General features: G+C 45.2%; 4 protein-coding genes across 5 annotated transcripts in view; 2 read left to right on the plus strand and 2 right to left on the minus strand.

The window, feature by feature from the left end:
- Window positions 1–3,790, minus strand: part of LOC128296740 (atypical protein kinase C) — a 104,483-nt gene extending 100,693 nt beyond the window's left edge. For both annotated transcript variants that reach the window (XM_053032223.1, XM_053032224.1), the window contains exons 1-2: window positions 2,840–3,790; window positions 6–596 (exon numbers count right to left, since the gene is read on the minus strand). In XM_053032223.1, coding sequence (XP_052888183.1) covers window positions 6–185 — 180 coding nt within the window. In that variant the 5' untranslated portion in view covers window positions 186–596; window positions 2,840–3,790. The remainder of the gene's footprint in view (window positions 1–5; window positions 597–2,839) is intronic.
- A 152-nt stretch (window positions 3,791–3,942) lies between these two features.
- On the plus strand, window positions 3,943–4,816 carry LOC128310864 (cytochrome c oxidase assembly protein COX19). The gene is made up of 2 exons (XM_053047601.1): window positions 3,943–4,156; window positions 4,405–4,816. Exon 2 carries the CDS (start codon window positions 4,423–4,425, stop codon window positions 4,684–4,686), a length of 264 nt encoding a protein of 87 aa, XP_052903561.1. The 5' UTR covers window positions 3,943–4,156; window positions 4,405–4,422; the 3' UTR covers window positions 4,687–4,816.
- Window positions 4,661–5,371, plus strand: LOC128310863 (phosphopantothenoylcysteine decarboxylase). Its single transcript, XM_053047600.1, has one exon. The coding sequence runs from the start codon at window positions 4,783–4,785 to the stop codon at window positions 5,347–5,349; it is 567 nt and encodes a 188-aa protein (XP_052903560.1). The 5' UTR covers window positions 4,661–4,782; the 3' UTR covers window positions 5,350–5,371.
- Window positions 5,372–5,477: 106 nt separating this feature from the next.
- LOC128308526 (uncharacterized) lies at window positions 5,478–23,791 on the minus strand. The gene is made up of 8 exons (XM_053045499.1): window positions 23,682–23,791; window positions 13,444–19,316; window positions 12,278–13,006; window positions 11,067–11,695; window positions 9,369–10,910; window positions 8,842–9,291; window positions 8,015–8,273; window positions 5,478–7,838 (listed from the first exon to the last, which is right to left on the minus strand). Exons 2-8 carry the CDS (start codon window positions 19,298–19,300, stop codon window positions 7,033–7,035), a joined length of 10,272 nt encoding a protein of 3,423 aa, XP_052901459.1. The 5' UTR covers window positions 19,301–19,316; window positions 23,682–23,791; the 3' UTR covers window positions 5,478–7,032.
- Between the last annotated feature and the right edge of the window lie 163 nt (window positions 23,792–23,954).

The following is a 23,954-nucleotide window of genomic DNA, read 5'->3' on the forward strand; positions in this document are numbered from 1 at the left end:
CTTACCTGGTCCGGTGAAAAGCGACAAATTTCACGCATCTCCCGGCAAAGACCTTCGTACGAGATACTTTCATCAATGTACGTGATCATCACCTCACCATTGTAAGCGATCTTCACCTTTATTTCATGCCCTCCTCCACCTCCGCCTCCACTGTTGTTGCTCTCGTTGGCGATTTGGATTGGCATCGTGGCAAATTCGTGATCTTTCACTTAGCGCCCACAATAAACTAAACGATGTTACTTTCCAGCGTAGGTTGATTAAAGAAACTCTGTGCGCGAAGCTCTGTGTTTAGTTCAGTGTACGTAACTTCAGTATCATCACTAATGGCTAGATCAATTTGTTTGATAAAAACGACTTTCTCGATGATTCCTTTCTGATTTGTTAGCTTTTTTCTGGTGTCATATGTTTCTGGAGCAATTGCATCGATGATATATCAATAGTTACGCAACAATAGCAACCGTATCCAACAGGTGTATTCTACAGTCGCATTTTTTTCACGTAGTTGCGCAGGCACTTGTATGACACACAATCGGTCACTCTTATCTTGCAATGGTTCAAGTGGTGAAAACGTTCATTAGAAGCTCCGATGCAAAAGGCTAAAACGAAAGGAAATAAAATACAGAAAAGGGTTAGGTTAGTAATCAAAGGTAACTAAACACAAATACATTTCACTAGACTGATCACGTTGGAACAACGATCACCTATCAGCTCAGTTAACACTGAAACGTTAATTATGATGTTCTGTTTTTGCTGGTGGCCAACACATTTCTAAACATTCTTCAATATTGCAATTATCTCATGTATTCACAATGAAACATGATGCAGAATAAACGAAATTCTCTTAAAATGGTTGTAACTTTAACATCTAACTTTAAAAACGTATAAATGATGCTGAATATGAATTTAGTTTTTCATTATTCCAGACACAAACAATAAAGGCTACAACATTCCAAACAAATAATGAAAAATTTAGAGCTGCTTAAACTGCTTTAAGTTTAACGTGTTTGTCACGACGCATTCGCCAAAAATGTCTAATAGTGCATAAAAATTTGTCCATTTTCTTTAATGGCGTATTTTCCGCGCTGCGACATACCGATAGCGACAAGAGTGACTGCAGTCGACAAAAAAAAACAATCTGCGTACATAAACCAACAAATGATAACCGCGAATTGCTTCCCCGAATGGGTGAACATTCTCCAACACTGCGTTGGAATGGCCTCGACGCAAGATGAATAGCGTCACAGACAACCGTAGAAATAACCCTCCAGTGCGTTGATACCAATATTTAGGGGAATAGTACACTCTGTGGGTCTAAAATAATGAGATTTTTGGGATTTTTTAAAAGATGACTTCAGATATAGAACGGTTTACATACTCTTATGTTGATGCCTTGTCTACCGGTTCGGCGTAGCCTCTCTGACGGTAACTAGTTGATGGCAAACATCATACAAGCCGCATCTTTGGAGCTACAACTTCAATATTTTTACATTAATCACTGACTAATTTACTGTCATCGTGCGTAAGATGTATACTTCCGCGTTACAATCGTAAAAAAACCTTTTCAATGTTAAAATAACCGATTGATGTTGAGACTTTAGCACTAATATTTCAAGAACACAAACAATTACAATGTGTGATAGGAAAATGTAGAGATTTTTAGTACAATTTTTAATACTATTTTCAAAGACTCATTTAAGGGTTAGTCCAGCATTGGACAGCAGAAGATTTTAGTTTGTGGTCTGCTGTAAAACGGGGTACTAATTATGAGCACCTCTCTCTAAGACCTCCCCTCTTTCACCGCACACATTCTAATGCTTTCCAGACCCCAGCGTGCGGCAGAACAGCAACAGGCTAGCTACATGTATGCGTAAAGCCGATATAGTAAACGCGTCGAAAACCAACGGCAAGAAGAACTATCTTTCTTCGCCGGGTCAATAAAACACCCACACCGACCAAACGGTCGGTGGCGTTACATTGCCAGCACTGTACCGGTACTTTAAGTTTCATTCTTTTTTGTGTGGCTTCCTATTTGCTTCATGTACACTGCCGTTGGTCTTTGTGCGCGGTTCGTGCTAGCATATGTATGTACCGTGCATTGGAATGTTGTGGGCTGCGTATGGGCAGACGAGGAAGCAAAAAATAAATAAATTACACTCGGTCTCCTATTAAATGAGACGGGTGGTGGCGGTCTTAGGCGGGTTATGCGAGAGTCGGATGGAAAGTTGGTGGTGTGTCGAAGAGGAAATGACTGCCCCCAACACATGTGTGTGCCATTTATACCCTTTAGCGTCGAATGTTGCAATGGATATTGCCCGTGACATGCGACCCAGAAGAGTGTCTAGAGAAACAGAAAAATTCACCCAAATGGTGCAGGATTTCATGACCGAAGGTAGACGCGTTCGTGTTTTATGCGGAAGCACTGATCAAGAATTAGAACAGAAACCTTAACAAAAAAAAGGACATTAGTGGAGCCATAACACTCGACTGAGATTGCTTTAAAACGATTTGCAACAAAAGAGAAATCATGTCGATCATGTCACTATCCGATCAGCCCTTCTGCTTCCGTATGATTCTAACTATTGTGACTCATCGATCACAAGCCATTGTGCAGGGTTGGAAGTGTGTTCCTACACACACAACCCAACTCATCGTTCGACATCTTCTAGTAGGCGTTGGTACAAGGCCCGTACTGTTTGAGATCTGTATACTGCCAGCAGTAAAGCACCGTACCGGAACGGTATGAACTGACCCATAAAAGTGCCTTCCAATGTAGCCAGCTGGTGCATGCACTAGAATGAGTGTTGGAATGAGTCTTGGGAGTCTTGGGATGATGACTTACCACTTTGACTGCGTTCTTCTTTGCTTTTCGCTTCTATGCCGAAAGTTACACGAAGTTCATCACTTCCAGTGTTTTACTCCTGTCCAGGTTTGGATGACGTCACGTATATGTTCGGATGCGTTGTTTACAACAGGTGGTCAATATCGTAGTATTGCTCACGACACCGGCACAATAAACTTTGCAAAGAGGACTGTGATTGCTTTTCTACTTCGTGATGTCGTTGAAGTTGTTGGGGAAAAATCTGCGGAAAAAACACTGCTGTGTCTCAAAACTCACGTTCCCCCCGGGCTACTCGTTTTGTTTCGTCCACAATTTTTGACGACGTTCAAACGTTTCACTTCCACCAAATAAAGGGCCACTTTAGGGGTTGGGCTATTTATCACATCACATTTCACCCTTATCCGGAACGCAGACCGTGGTCACCAGTGTAAACAAAAGACACCACACACGGACACTTTGCTCAAACTACGTACGCAACACGGAACGATCGAACGGTACTCTACGCGACCAACACCAAACTCGACCACACACACCAATGCACACCGATGCGTTTTGCTTGCGTCTCCCTATGTCGAACGCACTGGGGGGGATCGCACACACGAGGTTGGTAAGAACAGCCGGAAATTACCGGAAACGCACCGAAATTTGTACCGTAACGCACCGGAACCGATTCAAGAAAGAATTGCACTACTAAGCAACAGACAGTGCAACCCGTTCGCGCTCATTGCACTCTACCACGATCGCACGCACTAGCGGATGAAGAGAATCACGATATGTGTCCCAAATTGTTGGCGTCGTTGTGTCGTCTTCCGGGGAAACTTCTTTTGCACGCGGTTGCGTATGAACGTATCAAGCACGTCGCATTCCGATGCTGGGCGATAGCGAAACAAAAGCCGGAATAATTTAGCATGCACAAAACTTAAAAAAGAAACAAACACGCGCACAACAAAATATTCCACGGCAGAATAAAACACAATCTGACAGCAGGCGTTTTACCAAGCGAACCATCTGACAGCGCGAAATTCTCCTTCTCTGTCCAACTCCGTTCCTCCTGCTTGCACTCGCAAAAAGGGGAAATTTTGAGCTGTCAAGCACAAAAATATCCCCGGTCTGCACTTCGGTGGTGGTCTCGTGCTTCATCGAGCTCAAAAAAAGCAGAGATTTATGTGAATACGTTTGCAAATAGTTGTGTGAGAATAGTTAAGCAAGTCTTTAGATTGTTTATGAATTCAAATTAGCTGTAGATCGTTTGATAAAACTACAGAAAGCAAAGAAAACATGATATTTATGTAACGTGCTCAGCAACAGGGAATCGATGTAAGTAAATAACAAATTAAGTTCTTTTGTGGGTCCACTTCTCTCTATTCTGAATACTTATCCGTTTTTCAATGTTTCAAACTCTTTTTACAATAGCCGATGTGTAAAATATACTGAAATTTGTTCCAAATTTTACATAGAAAATAACCCAAAACAAAGCATGCACAGGGTGCCTCCCAACAAGGCTCTTGTAGCGAACGTGTTGTTTTATCAAAATTTCAAAAAAAACTTTTTAATTCTAATTCCAGAAAATCTGCACCATAACGATGACGTCTATGACATTTGGACAGAAAAAGTTTATTCCAACTGCACCGGAAAAGGGAAGTTTCCCACTGGATCACGGCGGCCAATGCCGTAAGCTGATGCTGTTCTACATGCGCTGCTTACGAGAAAACGCCGACGATAATTCCGCCTGCCGAGAGCAATCCAAAGCCTACCTTCAGTGCCGTATGGACAACGATCTAATGGCAAAGGAAGATTTTTCCAAGCTAGGTTACAGTGAAAGTGAAAAGAAACCAGAACAAAGCTAAATCCATCAATCAATCCTCCCTCGTGAATCAATCGAATGGTGCATTTTTTTCATATTGAACTACACAAAACTTTTCTGTAACATACCAACAATCAAAATGAAGAAAAACATACTCGTCGGTTGTACCGGCAGTGTGGCAACAATCAAGCTACCCCTGCTCGTGGAAAAACTACATCAGCTGTCCGATTTTGAGGTGCTAGTGCATGTAATAGTAACCGAGCATGCCCGGCATTTCTTCTCTCCGGAGGATCTTCCCGATACCGTCATCCTGCACACCGACGATGAGGAATGGACGAGCTGGCAGAAGCGAGGAGACCCGGTACTACACATCGAGCTCGGTAAATGGGCCGATCTGCTCGTCATTGCACCACTCGATGCCAACAGCCTTGCGAAGATGGCCACCGGACTGTGTGACAATCTATTGCTATGCACGACCCGTGCCTGGGATCCAACGAAGCCATTGCTCTTCTGTCCGGCTATGAACACGCGCATGTGGGAACATCCAATTACGGAAACCCAAATAGCTACCCTTAAATCCTGGGGCCACCGAGAGATTCCGTGTATCGCTAAAACGCTCATGTGTGGTGATACGGGATTGGGAGCGATGGCAGAAGTAGATACGATCGTTAGTACGATCAGGGAAACGTTACTAGAACAAAGATGATTGTAAAATATAAAATTTGCTTTCAAAATCTACCCGATGCTTCTTTCATTCATGCGACGCAACATTTACAACATATGAAAAACGTTTCTGTTTTCTTTTTTACACATTTTCTTTATGAATGTTTTTCATCGACTGCTACCACAAATGTAGCTTCGCTCTCTTTCTCACTCGCTCGCTTTTCTTCCATTGTTTTCTCTTTTGTTTACTGCATGCTTTGTTTGTTATGCCAGTTTTTCACAATTCACGAATGTTATTATCAGTTTCATTCGCGCGTTGCTTTACTACGCGAGTGCCTGTCTACACTCTATACACATTTCTTACTGTGTCGTATTGTGGGTGTATTGTTTGTGGCTGTTTGTGTCACATATCAGTGTGATAATAAATTACCTTACTTTTCCGTAAGCGTTTGCTTCTTTTCCATTACATACACAGTTTTCTGCTTCCATCCCTTTTTGTTTTGTGCAGTGCGCCACAATGATCGGCTCCTCTTCTTTACACAACATACGCACGCACATTTTAACCCACACACTGTGTACCACAGGCTGTTGGGGGGCAAGTATCTATTTATCCTTTCGCTTATCTTTGTTTTTGTTTTTCCCTTTTTTTTCACCACACTACTCAGTAATCGTATCTTTAAGTTATTCTAAACAAATGATTTGATCTTTCCGTTTTACCTTCAACTAGAAAGATTCATGATGTGAGTTAAATGGGTAATGTACATGGAAACACAATTTTCCTACTATCATACAAACGGGGGGGAAACGGGGTTGTTGGTGAGGTGGAAGGGGAGTGGCATTAACTTTGCAAACATTAACTGAAAGATATATCAACGACGATACGCGTCAACCCCCCCTCTATCGCATTGCTCTTTCCGGTAGATCACAATGTCAGTAAGCCAGTAAGAAAATGAAGCCGAAAACACTCCATCATCGTGTACTTACAACGAACGATACGAACTAAATACATCAGTAGAACAATAAATACATTATACGAAAGAAGAGAAAAGAAAAACAATGCGAGTCCTCTTTGAAATAATTCCGAACAATCTTTGAATTCATTTGTAGCGTGAGTTGGCGAAAACTCATCTTAGAAAGAAATTTTTAACGAGAGCATACACGAACGTCTCCGAAATCGTAACTGGGAATGTTGATCATCTGTCGGACGCGTCTTAGTATATTACAAAATAATTTGTCTCCTTCATCTCCGTAGACAATCCGCAATTCGTCACTCCCTGATTTGCTGCTCTAACTATAAAAAAGACATAAGATTCATTTTCTTTTTCATATCCAAATGATGAAAAACTTAATGATATTAGTTCAATTCAATTCATCCTGTTACCAAAATGTGCCTTTTAAACAAGCGCTTGCAACACAAACTTGCTTCGTGCTACTGTCCTTATTTCAAAAGCAACGAAATATGTAAAAATTCAACAAATCCTAATTTGATTTTCGCGCAAATTAAACGATCTCCTGTAAGGTTTTTGTAAGATAACAGTCAGGACTGCTTTTAAGAATTCAAGTTTTGAAATGAGAAAAATAATATACACCGAAAAGGAACTAGTAATTCTCACAGCTTTCCTGAAGCTGTGATAACCTTCCCGTAACAGTACCGAGAGGTGTATAGAAAAGATATACTCCTCTTAACCATTGTTTCGTTTCCTGCTGCTATTTGCGTACACCTTCCCTAGCGTACTACACAGGACACACATAGTTTCGTTGCACTGATGCAGTCATCGTGGCAGAAGGCACCACACTGCTGGCAGATAACCATCGCATTAAGGGAACACAAACAGTCCGCAACAGTTCCATCGACTGGTTCTGTAGTACCGTTCCGATCATCGTCATCTTCCGCCTCATTACCAGCTGCTTGCGATGATGAAGAGGAGTTGGGTGTGTCGTTATCATTCTCCGTGCTGGAAATACTCTCCTGTTGTTGCGGTTGAATAGCAGACCCGTCGCCGGTGGTGCCGGAATATGATGGCTCGAACCCAGCAGCAGTGTGATGACTACCCGCAGCTTCATTATTGATGAATTCATCAACCCCTCCTTCTAAGTTCATTGGAGTACTGTTTTGAACGATTTGACCACCACCAGTAACCAGCTGCTCGTTCAACTGAGGCTGTTGATGTGGTGAGATGCGCGAAGGTGATACTAGCATGCTCGCTGTCCCGCTAGATGACTGAGTAGTATGCAGCTCGTTGACTCCAGTAGCTCTCAGTTCCATTGTTTCTCCATTTACTGTAACGAGGCCACTTCCACCAGCGCCATTTCCGCAACTGTCCAGAAGCCCTTGCCGTTGACTGAATTGCTGCTGATGTTGCATCTCAGTTACTGCATTGGACATTGTACCGTCCACGTAGACAACCGCCGTCCCACTAGTTCCCGTGCCGTCTTCCGCTGTTGTTCCTCCATCTGTGCCTCCGCTATCGGTATTGTTGCCGGACGCCGCTGTTGGATCGATAAGATGAGCATCCTGGCCGTAGGTAATCACTGTACAGGAGGGGATATTAGAGGAAGGACCAGCCTGATATGCTTCATCAAATAAGATCGACAACGACAGCGAACGATCGGTATAAGTTCCGTTTTATCCCACACACACACGCCCACCCACACACGCATCGTTCACGCTCACCGAAGTACACCACCTCCCGGCGGATAATACTCACCGTGGGTGGACGGTATTCGGCGGGTGATCGCCGCCTGTAGGCTGGCGGCGGGCGCAACGGCGTTCGCACCAGCCGCTATCTGCTGCAGCTGACTCTGCTGATGCTGCTGCTGCTGCAGCTGATGTTGATGTTGCTGTTGCAGATGATGCTGCACCTGGTGTGACATTTGCTGCTGCTGCACAGCGGCCATTTGCTGATGTAGCTGCGGTTGCTGTTGTTGTTGCGCTTGAGGAGGAGCAGGAACATGGTGTATTTGTATCTGTGTATTAAGAGACAAAACGAAAAAGCAAGATAAATAGTTTTCAATTATTTAACTCAGATCCCTCTGATGAATAACATTTAACGGTTGATTTTAATAGAACATATAACTTTTGCTTTTTGAGCACAAAGGACGCTTCCCACGTCTACGAATCTTTGATTGAGTGATTACAAATATTAAGCTGACGATTTACTATCGACAACAAAGAATGGAATCAAGAACGAGAAAAAGCTAGCCCGATAAACGAGAATAATGGTGTGCTTAATGAATATTTTGAGGAGAGTCATTCATTTGAATTTAATATAAGGAATCATTAAAATCAGGAATCGACTCTCAAAAGATTCCTTTTAAATAGAGATTCAGATGCATTCACCCAGTTCAAAGATTCATTCAAACTCCTGAATCTAAACAAGATTATCCCAACACTAAAAACGAGAACATCCCATACGGACTAATCCCCGGTACCCAGGACTAACAATCCAGATACGGGAAAAAACAAAGAAATAAAAAAATAACAGAAAGAATAGATTTAGGATACGCTGGTTGCGTCTTATCACACTGCCCCTACCTGGTTATGCGTCGGTGGTGCACTGGCAGCCCGTGGGGTTACTATATCTCCTATATGTGCCGCACGCTGTACCAACAAATACTTCCCACCGAAGTTCCCTGTACCGATTGGTGCACCACCACTGCTTGCATTAATGTTTCCACCGCTAGTCCCGTTGTTATTACTCGCAGCAGTAGCATGAACGATCGTTGGTGCAGCACTCACGCTGATGATCTGGCCGTGCTGTTGAAGCTGTTCACCGAGCGAATGGAGCTGCTGGTGTTGTGATTGGGTGGCTGTAATAATACTGATTGAATTTGACTGACTGGCCGCGGCGGCTGAAGTATTAGCCGCCGTAGATGTTGTAGCAGCACCGGTGGCCCCACCCGTATACACTTGACGAACGACAATTGACGATTGCGGTCTACCTCCTACGGAAGCGGTACGTTTTGGGTTGACGAGACGTGAGACCTGAGGTAGTAAATAATAAAAAAAGAGATCATTAAAGTACAAGCTTGAAAGTTTTACTAAGCGCCCGTATGCTTTACCTTATTTCCTCCAATACCCAACACTCCACCAAAGGCACTACTATTGCCACTGCTGTTGCTGCTGTTTGCATCCTCTTTGGTATTGTTGCCGATAATACTGCTCGCCGAGACACCGCTACTACTGCTGCTACTACTACTGCTTCCCGTGCTACCAATGCTGCTGATACTACTGTTTGAATTGGAATTCGAAGCGGCTAGGAAAGCCTGCGGCGATTTCAGCTGGGCCTTCAACTGGTGCCGGTTCGGGCTGTTCTGTATCACTGCCTGGCAGATTTGGTAGCTTCGTTCGAGATTAACTGCACCGGGCGGTAGCCGAGAGCTGCTCGAACGTCCACCGCGCTTACTTCCGCCAGAGGACGATCCGGAACCACTGCTACTACTACTTCCCCCATTTCCATTGCTAGCGGTACCATTTCCAGCAGCAATCGTACCAATCGTACCAGCGGTTGCAGCATCGTTTGACCGCTTTGTTCGAGTGATGTTCGTCGCTCCGACGATCACATTCGCTCCAACAGTACCAGCGACCTGCTGCGTTTGTTGCTGCTGCAAATGATGCACATTGTTCATTAGAAATGCATTCTGTCCCCGAATCAGTTGGTTCGTGACATATTTTTGCTGGAAGCGCTGCTGGGATTGTGTTGGTGGGGTAGGTTGTTGTGATACTTTCGGGGCTTGCTGTATTTGTTGAAATTGTTGTGGTTGTTGCTGTTGTTGCTGCTGTTGCTGAACGGTTTGCACACTATATTGTGTACGCTGTAGAGGCAATCGTGGTCTTTGCTGCTGCTGTTGTTGCTGCTGCTGCTGTTGTTGCTGCTGCTGGCTAATCGCCGGCGTTGCCATAATAATTTTCTGAAGCTGGATCGGTTTCTGTAACGCCGTAACGGTGGATTGATTCGTAAGCTGCATCTGTTGATCTTGGGTCTGGATGAACTGTGGGCTCTGCATATGGGGTATCACATTTGTCGCCTGAACAGTAAGTGGCAGCTTCGTACCGGCTGCCGACGCACTTACTGCACTCAGCGGTCGAGATGTTAAGATAAACTTTGGCTGTTGCTGTTGTTGTATCAGATGCTGCTGTGAAGGAGACGAAGCTTGCTGCTGCTGCTGCTGCTGCTGCATTACCGTCGGATCCATTTCGTACCGCAGCTGATGTCCGGACGCGGTCTGTACGTGCTGTATCAATTGCGGTTGCTGCTGATGTGTGATAATCTGTTGCTGTTGCTGCTGTTGCTGTGCGGTTCCAAGCTGCTGACCACCAACAGCGACGGCAGAATAATTCCCAGCAACACTCTCGATTACGCGCGTCAGATTGTCTTGACTGCTCGAACCCAATGAAATCAGTGGCGAAGAATTGATCACGTTCACTTTCCCCAACTGTGTTTGAAAGCTTTGCGGAGACTGTTGTTGCGGCTGAGCCTGCTGCAGTTGACTATCGTCACTTTCCAACTTGATACGCGTAACGAGCTGGTTGCCTTGGCGGATTGTGGTGTAACTCACGCCTGGTTCCGTTTTTGGCATGCTGTTGCGAATGCCGTCTTTAATCTGCAACGAAATTAAATAAAACATTTATCAATAAAAGATTCATCCAAAATGGATACAAACAGCCAATAATGCTTTGTGACAGAGCTTTCTAAAAACAGAAACAAAACTAATATTGTTTAAAACAAACAGTATAAAAAGTTTTATGACCGGACTCGCCTCTGATGTTAGTTGAATTGTACTGTTACCGCATCCTAAAACCGATTGCGGACTGTGGTGTTGCTGCTGCTGTTGTTGTTGCTGCTGCTGCTGCTGCTGAGGCTGCAGTTGAAATATGCTTAAGCCCTGCGGCGGAGGTTGTGTATGCTGCGACGAATTTAGCACCGCTGTAGCCGGCCCGGGAGTCATGGTTTGTACGGTGGGCTGCGTATGATGAGCTAAAAAACTGATTCCTGTGGTGGCAACTGCGTTACCGGCAGCGGTATGCAGTTGCTGTTGTTGCTGTCGTTGGTGTGGCTGCTGAAGAGGATTGTGGGCGGATATTTGCTGTACCAGCGTTGCAGTGTTTGCCATCGATATTGGTGTAGCGGGCGGTTGTTGCATTGTGCGCTGCTGTTGATTCGATGTCGGTAGGTGTTGATGAAGGGATTGGGAGTTATGGAGCTGTTGCTGTTGTTGCTGTTGTTGCTGCTGCAGTGTTGCTGTGCCGGGTGAAGGTATCATCGTGGCCGATCCTGATGTACCCATGGGTGAAATGATAATACTGTTATTGCCATCTACGAGCTGATGATGATCTACTACCATCATCTTCGTTGTATCCATCATTTCCATTTTGAACTGAGGCCAATCTAAAAATACAATGAAGAAAGAAAAACATAAAACAATGAAACATATCAATGATTGTGTCATCTAGATTAAATTTATAAGCAAATTAAATGAAACAAGCGACATTGTTCCCACTAAAAAAAAAGTAACAAATCAGTAAAATGCATATACGGATCTCGCCCTACGACGAATATGGATATTTCATGCTCGCCTGCGCTGCAACAAACAAAAATTGAAGCGAAACAGAGAGAAAAAAATGCTTTGCAAGTAAATTTTTGTATGCTAACAATCCAAATCACATAATTGTAATGAAATAAATCAGGTTTGCGCTCAACTAGGCAACAATATTCATCATTCGGTTCTAGGATAAAGATAACTAAAATTTCAACCAAACAATATTAACAACATAATACATCACATCCAAAAAAAAACAGGTTAAACAACCCAAATATCGATGCATTTTCATCCGGTCGACAACGTTTAATTTTAATTTTAAATGGTAAAGATCGTAGCAACAAACAACAGTGATGATGCACAGAGAATAAAGGAGAAGATACCGTCGGGCAGTGTGTATAAAAGTGTTGGCACTTCTCAACCAAACTTACCGCCACAGGTGGATGCAACCACTTCTTCGACGCCCTCTACATGGGCGCTCTTATGTTCATTGCCTCCATTTTCATCTACTTCCGGCGCACCTGTATCTTCACCGTGAAAGAACTCGTTGCTACACTTTCGCCCCCCCACAAGCGCATTGCTACTGGTGTCTTCTCGCGGTTCCAACTTTACCATCGGTCCGGACGGCAGTACGTTTTCTACACCGTTTAGTGACTGTCTTCTCGCGAATCGTCCTGCCGGTTCGTACGGGGAATGCAAACCGTTTGTCGATATGCAATCTTCCACCACTAGAATGGTCGTACGTTTTGCTGCCAGCACTGGCAGGCTACTACTATTACTGATCGACGTCGAAAATGTACACTCGTTTGATTGTGTGCTTGCGGTTACTTCGGGTGCCACCATTATCGATCCCATACCGTGCTGCGATACACTCGGTTGTTTTTCGGACCCTTCGCGAGCCTCTTCCATCGTCGCAACGATTCGCCGTGCATCGAAAATCTCTTTCGCATCGTCGTCAAATTCGTTTGCATTTTGAAGAACATCGTCCACAATCTCAACGGTTGGACCAACGTCGTGCGTAACGTACTGATCTTCAAACACTGGAGATTCCCTTCGATCGCCCATATCCGTATCAGTGCGCGCCGATTGATTATCGTTTTGCTCAACAGTCTCCACCTGATCCATCGTTATCATCCCATGATCATGACTGTGCTCCACAACTGAACTCATTGTACGGTAAACAATATCGGTTGATCGTTGATGTAAGATTCAAACACAGTTTACCAGGAAATTGAAGTGAGTAAAAGCAAACAATGAAGAAATTGGCTTTAATTAGTAAGGCTCGCTGTAGATTGGTATAGATTTCCATTAGGTTACATAATAATATTGCTCCGAGATGGCACATACTTCACCAAATATAGCAATATTACCAAAGAATAGTGAAGATTACTTTAGGTTGAGAGTTCTATTTCTATAATCCTTGTTTTTGGGAAAATTTTGATTCTGGTTCCAAAAGTTTCCAAAAGTAAAGCCTAAGAATATCTCCAATTATCAAAGACGAACGAGGGGTAGGTTCAAACATTTTCTAACTCCAGCATTGTTTCCCCACAAAAAAAACGTTAGATATATTAGTCAACTTAACCTGATTTATACTCACTTTCCGTTCTAATCATTTCGCCACTGCTCGTGTCCATGACGTATCCAGCGCCAGGTTCACTTCCGTCGCCCGTAATGCTTGTGCCAGTACCAATTGCATCCATCTCGTCGATATACTTTTCAACTAGTTGATGCTGATGATTATTTGCATATTGATGCTGTTGATGTTGAGCAGATACTTGGTGTTGCTGCTGCAACATCTGTTGACCATCTTGAGCTTCATCTTCTCCCTGAACGCACAGTTGCGACTGCTGATGATGCTGCTGCTGCTCTGCTTGTTCATCGCCGTCACAACTCTCCTCCACACAACCATGCTGGCTGTCGTTTACAAGCCCATCACTACCTTCCAACAACATACCACCCGTTCCGTGAAACAGTTGCATCTGCGCCTCATCTCCACCAGTACCAATGCCGCCAGAAGACGTCACCATCGATTGGTGGTTCTGCAGCTGATGTTGATTCTGTTCACCGGCAAGATGAAACTGTTGCTGTAGCTGCTGCATCTGATCTAGCACGAAGTTCGCCTCTTCCACGTCCTCCTCCTCCTCCTCCTCCTCCTCCTCCTCCTCCTCAACTTCGGACCCATCTTGCGGTACAATAACACCGTGATGGTTCAGATGGCTCGGATGGTGATGATTTCCGTACTGATCCACGATCGTGCCGACTGCTTCCTCCTCCATGCCAATGCCAATACTGGCAGCGTCCAGCAACAGCCCATCGTGGTGATGTTCATGATCATTTCTCTGCTCCTCGTCCACATGAAATTCTCGACGGCCCCCACCAACCAGCATGTCGCATTGCTCATTCTCGTCCTCCTCTTCTTCGTCCTCACCGTCAGCTTCATCGGCGGCGGACAGATTATCACAGTAGTTGCTCGTCATCACCATCACGTCACCGCTGTTCGATGATAGCCCAGCCGGATCCTCGCTTCCGTCCCCGGTTGTCGTCACCATCATCATGAGCCCTTGCTCCGAGGACCCGGATGGTGAGCTAATGGCAGCATTACTCTGAAGCTGCTGCAACTGCTGCTGTTGCTGGTGCAGATGCTCATGGTCGTGATGAAATCCAGTCAAGTTCATATTCAACATTCCACCACCGCCAACTGCCGGCGCCTGATGGCGGTTATGCGCATGCAGATGATTATTGTGATGCTGCTGGTGCTGCAGGTGTAGGTGCTGTAGGTTCGCCTGCCCGTAACTGCCTAACTTGCTGCTGATTGCGACACCTGAAGCAGCTCTGATTAGTTCACCATTGAAACACTCGCCTGGAGTGTCGTTCTCGTCATCCCCGCAATGCACATCCAGATCGTCATGCATTTGTAAACCGTGCCTATTCATCTCGTGTTCGTGTCCTTCCGGATCCTCCGCAACGTTCTCCTCCTCTAATTGCTCCCCTACGTCCTCTTCCTCTTCCTCTTCTTCTTCCTCTTCCTCCTCCTCTTCTTCGTCGGCAGTGTTGGTCGTAGTGGTAGTGGTATGGACCTGCTCCCCATCACCTTCTTCATCCTCCTCCTCATCCTCTTCCTCATCATCGTCGGCCTGTTCCTCTTTCATACCAAAAACTTCAGCACCTGTCGCAATACTACTACTATCCTCCCGGTGTGTATTCGTTTGTAACCCGACATTGCTTTGCTGATTGCCCTGATTGATGATTAACAAATCGGAACCACCACCATCCACCACATTCTGACGGAGCACGTTCTCGAACGTACTTACACCCGGTCCGGAGCAACTCCCCGCTCCAGCTCCACCAACTGCACCGCCATCCAGATGATTGTCACTCGCTGCCATCATGGCAGTGGTCGAAACGCTGCTACTGTTGCTGCTATCGTTCGAAATTGATAGCTGCGGTTGTTGCTGAGGCGGTGGTTGTTGCTGTTGCTGCGGTAAAGCTGTCACGGTCAACGAGGATGGTAGCGATCGAAGACTCAAGCCACCGGTACCGCCGTGAGTGGAGTTTGCTGGCTGCGGTAAGCACATGACACTGTAGACCTGGCCAGTGTTTTGATCGTAAATCATTTGGGTCGTTCCACCGCTATCGCTTATCGAATGCAGATGGTTAAGATTCATAACCCGTTCCCGAGTATTCATATTTTGCTGCTCGACGACTGTTTCTTGCAACGTTGGAGAGGAGTTCGCCACAGCTGGATCACCCTGCAGCCGTATCCCAGCCGCAGGATGTTGCTCACCACTGTTGTCTACAACATCCCCACAGTCAATCGCTTCCTCGAGGATAATATCTGACGATGGTACGAGCGGCGGCGAAGAACTTCGTCCTACTATTCGATCCATCTCGCTTACATCACCATTCACCATCGGTCCTACGATTCTTCTTCGTAGCACTTCCGCAGTCGGTCCATGACCATCGTCAACCTCTTGGCTGTCCTCTTCCTCCTCTCGACCAACGATCATCCGTGATGGTCCATCCACATCATCATCAACGATCGTGATCGTTGTTGATGGGGTCGCGGATGATATCAGCAGTCCGCTGCTGGGACGATTTCTGTTAGCTTTGTGGCCCTGTCGTGGTACTCTTCGTTTAGACGGTCCAACTATTGCCGCCGCCGATGGAACAACATCATTCGTAAGCCCTCGGCGGCGCTTCTCATTCGCTGCTCCATCAAGGTACGCTATCCGGCCATCGATTGACGTTTTTCGCGTATCACATTCCTCTTGCCTTTGTCCTTTCACACCTGACTGTAGTAAGATACCGGTAGTCGTCGTGGTGGTGGTGTTGTTACTGGTGGTAGGATTGATGATTAGTAATCCCTCCGGGTTAATGGTACTAGTGGTGCTACTACAGCTAATATTTATCCTACTACTATTGCTATTGCTATTGCCACCAGCGCTATTACTGCTACTGATGCTTCTTTTACTGCTTCCACTGCCACTACTACTGCTCCTCCGGTTGTCGGTGGAAGTGGCGGGCATTGTTGTGCTGCTGGTGGCGGTGATAAGGCGATTGATACTATTATTACTGCTTATGTACATTGCTGCGTTGCTACTGCTGATGCTGTTACTACTGCCGGCACTGTTCCCATCGCCGGCTGCAGCAGTACCGGTCACAACGGCCACCATTCGTCGCGGATTGCCGTGCAGACTGGTGCTGGGAAAGCTTCCACTACTGCTGCTGTTGATCTGGTGCAGACCACCGGCACCAAAAACACCATCGTTATCGTCCATTTTTCGCTTCGACATTTTATTGCTACTTAGTTCGGGTGTCAACGCTCGGCTGTTGTGAGTTCGCTTTAGGTTTGAAGCACTTGCTACACCGGCAGCAATTGCCGGATCAACCGGGACAGCACGAACCATCGCGGAGGGACGATAAGGTTCTACCACCTTCACTACCACCGGGCGGGAACCGAGTGTAATTGTAGATCCCGCCGATATGGCCGTGGTCGTTGTGGGGAGTGGGTTATGTTGGGTTGAGGGCAGCAGCTGTGGTGTACCCGTACCGGCCAGAGCCGACCTTGTTACGGCCCCGACCGTACGAAGCCGCTTGGGAGACATCGGCAATGAACCGGTGTTTTGCAGATTCATAGACGTCGTCGTGCTGCTCAGATCAACCGAGTTGGTACTGCTAATTGCGGTACTGCTGCTACTGCTACTAACACTCATCATAGCCGATGGTAGTATTCGCTTGGTGCCTCCGACAGCCGTCATCGTCGACGTTCCAATCACGACCGACGCAGTCGTTACGGAAGAAGCACCCAGCGAATATGGATGTTGTTTGCTTCCTTCACCAATCGGTGCCGGCGCGGTAGTACTCGTCGCGATGGCTGTCGTAGGTCGCAACTTTATCGTGGTCTTAAGAGCAGGTCGATTCGTATGCACAGCACTGGAACCACCGCTGCTACTAGTAGTACCGCCCGTTAGGATATTAATTGGTACCACGGTAAGCCCGCTACTCGATCCACCAACAACTCCAGCACCGGTTCCACCATTACCTCTAAGCATTCCGCCACTGCCGCTAGCGCCATTTTTCGACGCATTGCCGGAAGTGACTGTTATTGTCGTCCGCGAGGGTAATATGATTGTTCCGGTGGAGGACGTGATGATTGTGTTATTGCTAATGCTACTACTACTGGCCACGTTCGTCGGTCTAACACCGGTCGCAGTGGAAAACGTTATAGCCTGCATCTTCCCTATCGACCGCGCGCTCGGATCGACCTTCGCTGTGACGGGATGTACTCTGGGCGGATGAACTGCGAGAGCAGCAGGTGGTTGCGTTTGCCGTGCCACGGTAACGATTGTAGCACTACCACTAGCAACAGCTTTTGATAGTGGCACTATGGAAACCGTGGGAGCTATAGTGCTGGCGGCTACAAGATGAGTCTGTGGTACCAACGCTGACTGTTGCGCCGATATTACATCTACCGCGGGTGGTTGTGAAGAAGATGGCAATGGTGGCCCTGGCGGTATCGTTGCTACCGGTACCGGCGGTGGTGTCGGTGGTGTTGGATTAGCTACCGTCCCGGCTGCACCAAAAAACGACCCAGCATACTTTCGATCGCCCCACATCGGTTCAAAGTGCTTCAGCTTCCACGGGTCGAGTTTACTCCTCTCCCGTTCCGCTTCCGAGCGTATTTTTAGCTGCGCCTCCGGTGTAAACTCACCCTCCGCCAACCGATCGCGCCATTCGTGGCACGCCCGTGCATAGAATTCGTTGTTCAAACCGGACGGATTCAACCGGATCCCGTTTCGTTCGCACTGGCCCGCATCGGGTAGCGGTGGCCGATCGACCGGCGGCAGCAACTGCACCAGCTTGTACTGATACAGCGGTGGCAACTGCTGAAACGTTTCCTTGTTCAACAGGGCGCGCAGGTTCGTGTGCACCAAAATCGAATCGGGCGTCTCCAAATCCACGCAACCTTCGCGCGTTTGCTCGAGCTGAGCCGCGGTCGAAAGCTTCTTGTTCGTGCGTCTTCGCGGCTTGATGCTAAACCCGGGTATGGATGCGAGCACTTCGCGCATTGTCGACGCAGCGCCACCACTGCCCTCCACCGTTGTCTGTCGGAGTTGTCGCTTTTCCGTCGCGGAAGCCACACCACCGCGGCTTCCAGCACCCGACTGAGGTTGCTTCACCGTCACCGTTTGCTGTCGACTGGTCGCTAGTCGGGGTAGGTTTCGACGCAGATGATGATTATGCTTCGGTGTGTTCGTCGGTGTCGCTATCCTCGTCTGCATGGACGTGTTAGCCTCTGTTACAATGGTGGTCGAAATTGGTGGCACTGGTGTACTGCACTGAGACGAGGACAGCATATCGATCGAACCGGTCGAAATGTTTAGTGGATCATCTTCCCTCAAGGGTAGCGACGTGTCGTACTCATCCGACAGCACCACACAGTTGATGTCGGAATCGATGCAGGAGACCAGCTCCGGATAGCTAATATCGTCCGCCGTACTGTGATCGCTGATTTCGATCACCGCCACCGGTGCTTCCGAGGAGGAACTGCTGCCGGCAAGACTGTGTGTCTTTCTGCTATTATTGTTACTGTTATTGCTTTTCCTGATGTCGGCGATTTCGCCTTCCGCGGCGTGCATTGGACCGGCAGTAACCGCCACCGCCACAGACGATGAGGGTAACGCATCATCTTCCACCGTCGTCGTCGTCGGTTCCATCGCGGATTCTTCCACTGTTTCGGCGACGACTGCGATCTCCGCAGCACCGGTAGCAGTGGTGGTGGAGGTGATGAGAGTAGTTGACGATGATGCGGTGCTGCTGCTAGTGTTGTTGCCATTGTTAGTGGTTCCTTTTGTTGCCGGTGCTGTTGCTACTACCACCGTTGCACCGATGTGTTGCTGTTTCGTCGGACGGTTCGCCTGCACCGATGGAACGGGCGACACATCGCATTCCATTGTTGGATGCACTTTTCTAAAATGAAAAATAAGAAAACCGTATTAGTCAATGCGCAGTAGGAAGATCACTGACAAATATTCCAATTTGATTGGCTGTTTATGGGAAGTTGGTTACAGGCTTCAGCTAAACTTAACCCAAATCTAGTAAGGATAATAATATTCCTCAATAATCGTTTCTCATACTCTGCTTTCCTTTTTTCCACTCACTCTCTTTTCGGTTATCTTGTATCCAATGCATCAAAATGTTACAAATTTGTGTGTGTTAAAAATAAAATATGCGTACGGGATCAAGAACACAAGCTGTCATTTGCCGGCTTTTCGACACAACTGTCAAATATATGTACGGGACACGAATGTACGCATACCAATCAACCCGCCCGTTTCGTACGCATCGCGCACAACGACCTCTCACACAATGTTTTTCCTTTTCATATCGCTTTCTCACTCTCTTTTTCTCTTTCTTTCTCTCATTTTGTTATCCTGTCGTTTGGTGAATTGAGAGACACTCGCTACACAGATCCTTTATGCAGAAATACCTCTCGGATAATGCGATAGCACGGTAAGAATTCTATGGAGAATAATACGTGGTCCATTGAGAAGATGATACTGATAAAATAAGTAATATTACATACGTAGAAAAAAATGGATATGGTCACAGGTAAGAACCGGAAGATCTAACAGAAGTTCCAACACTGTAGAATTTCTCGGCTGCAGCAGGCAAATACCAAAATACCGAAAGACACTTTACTTTAGAATTTGAATTCTTGTGGTTATAGAAAGTAAACAATCGAATTCATATCTTCTATTTGTGTATTCAAAGTCTGTACAGATGAACACACAAAGAGCGAATATGCTTGAAAAGAAGCGAGTATTTGACGCGACCCATTTACTAACAGAGCTTCAATTTAATAATCCTTACGATCAATTTAACACCAATCCGTTCCACAATCTTGGTACAAAACTGTGCGTTGCTCTCTTTGGGCAAACGAATTCATTGGCAACTCGAAAAAATGTAATGCCTCACAACACCATGCAATCTGCGGCAGTGTACTGCATTTTGTGACGAAACACGAACTACACACACACAACCCATTTCTTTTATTTCCTTCTTGTTCGTACTGCGTTCGTACCTTTTAATTGCAATTGCATGTGTAGTGCACTTTCTCGAGCGACACAGAGCACGAGAGACAGAGAGAGAGAGAGAACAAGCGCGAGAGAGATAGTGGGTTCGTTTTGCATGCGTACACACAAGCTGCGTTTACACATGCAATTTATTACTCTCGTTCTGCTTCTTTTCGGTTGGCGACTGTGGAAATTTCCTTCTTTTCTTAGCACGTTTCTATTACGCACACAAAAACCGCTCTGAGCAGGCTCTGGCTGTATTTAGCAAGCTAAAAAAAACGGCGCGATGCACATCCTTTTTGTTGATGCAAATTTTGTCATGTGTCGACAACGCACACATATACGATTAAGAGCAGAATACACCTGCATATTGAAATACACATACACACACAGAAACACTGGAAAATCGGCAACATTTTCAGCCGTTTTTCATCCATTGTTTTCCCATCGGTGTATGGTTCTGTTTCGCTTACACTCTCTGTTAGAATTTTCTTTTTCTACCATATCATCTCGCACACTCTCGCTCTTCCACATGGTGTAGTAAGCAGTTTTTCAAGGCATACTTCTTTATTGGATCATCGTTCGTCTTTCGTCCACAAGAAGGTAAACCCAAGTGCAATAATAATGATGAGCGAACAGATACTTCCGCAGGGCAGGGTTCTATGACTTTTGCTCTTTTACGCTCGCAAAACATGTAGGTTTGGAAGTGTGCACCAATCAATGCACGTTGCGTCCAAAATGCATTGCAGGACACAGTTTTCAATAATTCCTCTTCAAAAACGAATTTTATAGATTTCATTTAACATTATAGCAAGCAGAATTCGCCATTTTGACCAAAACGCTTCATTTAAATCACTTTCCAAATCACCAAACAATTAGTACAAAACGGCAAACGCCCATTGCCCCATTGTTGTTTACACGATTCTCGCCCTTTTGGAAGTAATATGCAACAAACCTTACTCTTGCAAACCCGGAAGAGGTACAACAGGGGCAAGAATGAATAAATTAGACAAAAAAACAGAGCATGAGTGCGCGCGCACGTGCTTTATTTCGCTATCTTAAGATCCATTCGTATGCATTTTTTAAGGAGAAGAAGAGAAATGTATAACGATATTCGATTAGATTAGATCTAACGACAGGGAGAAAGAGAGACATGCAATGTAAAATTTACTGCAATTCAAAATACTATTCTTTGTGCTAGTGGATATTCGTTTGAGCAATAAAATTTGAGAAGACATGAAAACCATGCATTTCAAACAAATAACAAATTTTAATGCAATACCAGAACATAATGTTCCATAACAATATGTAATATATTAATAATTACTTTTTTAAGGGTTTCTTTTGGTTTTCGCGTGATGTTTGTAATTTACGTTTCGTATTTATTTAATTTTCCCATTTCCATAAAAAAATATGTACGATCTTTCCCAATTGCTGATAACTCGTTATCGGTAAAGAAGAAATGGAAAATATACACACAACGACCTTCCGGAAAGAAAGTTCAAACGACCGAACAAACACCTGCCAAGGTTGTAAGAAACGGAACGAACGGTAAAGCAGAACACACACGTGAACACGCATCCCTTTTTCGGTCGAATTGCTAGCACGAAGAATGTTACTTACAGGCATGTCGGCCCAAAAAGTTGGGTAAGGATGTCGGCATTGTGCCACCGGAGAAGAGACGCAAGGACATACACCAACCACCACCCATGGATAGTTGATCCTTGCGCCCCACACTGTGACGTAAAGCAGAGACCCTTCACAAAGATCATTTTTACACGCACACGACACAACGTGCGTAAAAGTACAAAAACGAGATGTAAAAGCAACGAAAAGAAATTATCATAATTGAAAAAAAAAGCTAACATTTCATGCAACATATTGGGTAAAAACGGAAATTTTTTAGACTTCAGCAATACAGAAAATATTATTTTCAGCTATTGTTTACAGCAGTACAACCTTGCGCATCTGTGTGTCTCATCAATAACTCCAGTGACTCACACAATGCAGGGGTATATTAACGAAAAAAATTAAACTAATACGCAAAATTTGCTTTAAAAGCACGCAATGGCGCAATTACACTTGCTGTTTGTGTGTTTGTGTGTGTTCCACGTGTGTGTTTAGAGATATTTGACGCGTTACATTTTCCGTTTACACTTTTTTTAAGCTTCATGGTCAAAGTGAATGATGCTAACGAACTATAAACCAGGAGAAAATATAATATTTTTCATTTAATTGCGATGTGGAATAGAAAAAATGTATTTCGTATTATTTTTTACAGTATAAAAAACTTTTATTAGTTGCTCACTCGTTGCTCGAGCAAGAAGCAAGTGGCACACACGATTTACATTCAAATTTTGTCCGAGATTTTGATAATTACCAACATTAACTGGTGCAAAGCGAGGTTCTTGTATTCGTTGATAATCGACATCATACAGAGCCAAGTCATCCATAACATAAGTTGACTCTTAAAAAAAATCATGGAATTGGCCGGCTTTTAAACGACAGGACTAGTGTTGTGCTGAATGAATGGATGGATCTTTTGAGATGAGTCATTCATATGAGTCCTTAATGAGGAGTCATCAGGAAACGACGATCATGACGGATAAGCTCATTGGGGGTGGTGTTATATCTAGCATGAGCTTCCGACATAGCCATCGGAGCTAGTGAAATAAGCAGTTTCTTTAATTATTCTCTCTATTTCAAACAAGAAAACCGTAGAAGCGCTTTTCATTTAAAAGGATAATATTTTAGAGTTTTAAAACATATCCAATTGCTAAAGGATCATTTAGGATATACACTTAAACCAAGAAAATTAGTATATTTTGATGTAATACATCCTTCCAGTAATTAAATATTAGCTTAACAACCTTTAAAATCTCCATCTTTTTTGGTTTTGAAAAAAATAACACAAATTAATTATAATACGAAATAGCATCATATTTACGCATCACATCTTTGACAAAATGTTAACTCGTGGCAAGGAATGACCCTGAGATGCACTGTTTGCGAACCACTCTAAGCGAATCAAAGAATACTCCCTGGGCAGAGGAAAACAGTACTTTTATGCACTTTGTTCTCCAAAAATGTATAGTGCAAAGTAATTCCGAAGACATTTTAAAAATCAAAGCCAATCTCCACCAACTCTGTGTCCCGGGGGTTTGAATACCCCTTTCCACCATTTCCAACAATCGCGGAAGCCATGAAACATATGCACAGAGAAATGACGCGGCAACAAAGTGACAACAACACAACTTACCAGCGATGTAGTGATGGTGGTAGTAGTGAAACACCGTCGACGACGACCGCAGAACATTTGCCCAGAGCTACGGAGCGTTGGGGTCGGACAGGACAGAAGAAAGAAAATCCAACGGTGGCACAGTCACTCCACGGGGAAGCGATGGGCTTCAGCTGGGGAGGGCTGCAGGTGGGGGACGCACACGCACACAAAGGAAGGGATATGCGCGTTGTTTGCTGGACAGTTGGGTTTTGGTGACTTTGTTTTCCACCGAAACCGGGGGTGAGGAACCGA

This window comes from Anopheles moucheti, chromosome 2, assembly GCF_943734755.1.
Source record: "Anopheles moucheti chromosome 2, idAnoMoucSN_F20_07, whole genome shotgun sequence".
NCBI lineage: Eukaryota > Metazoa > Arthropoda > Insecta > Diptera > Culicidae > Anopheles > Anopheles moucheti.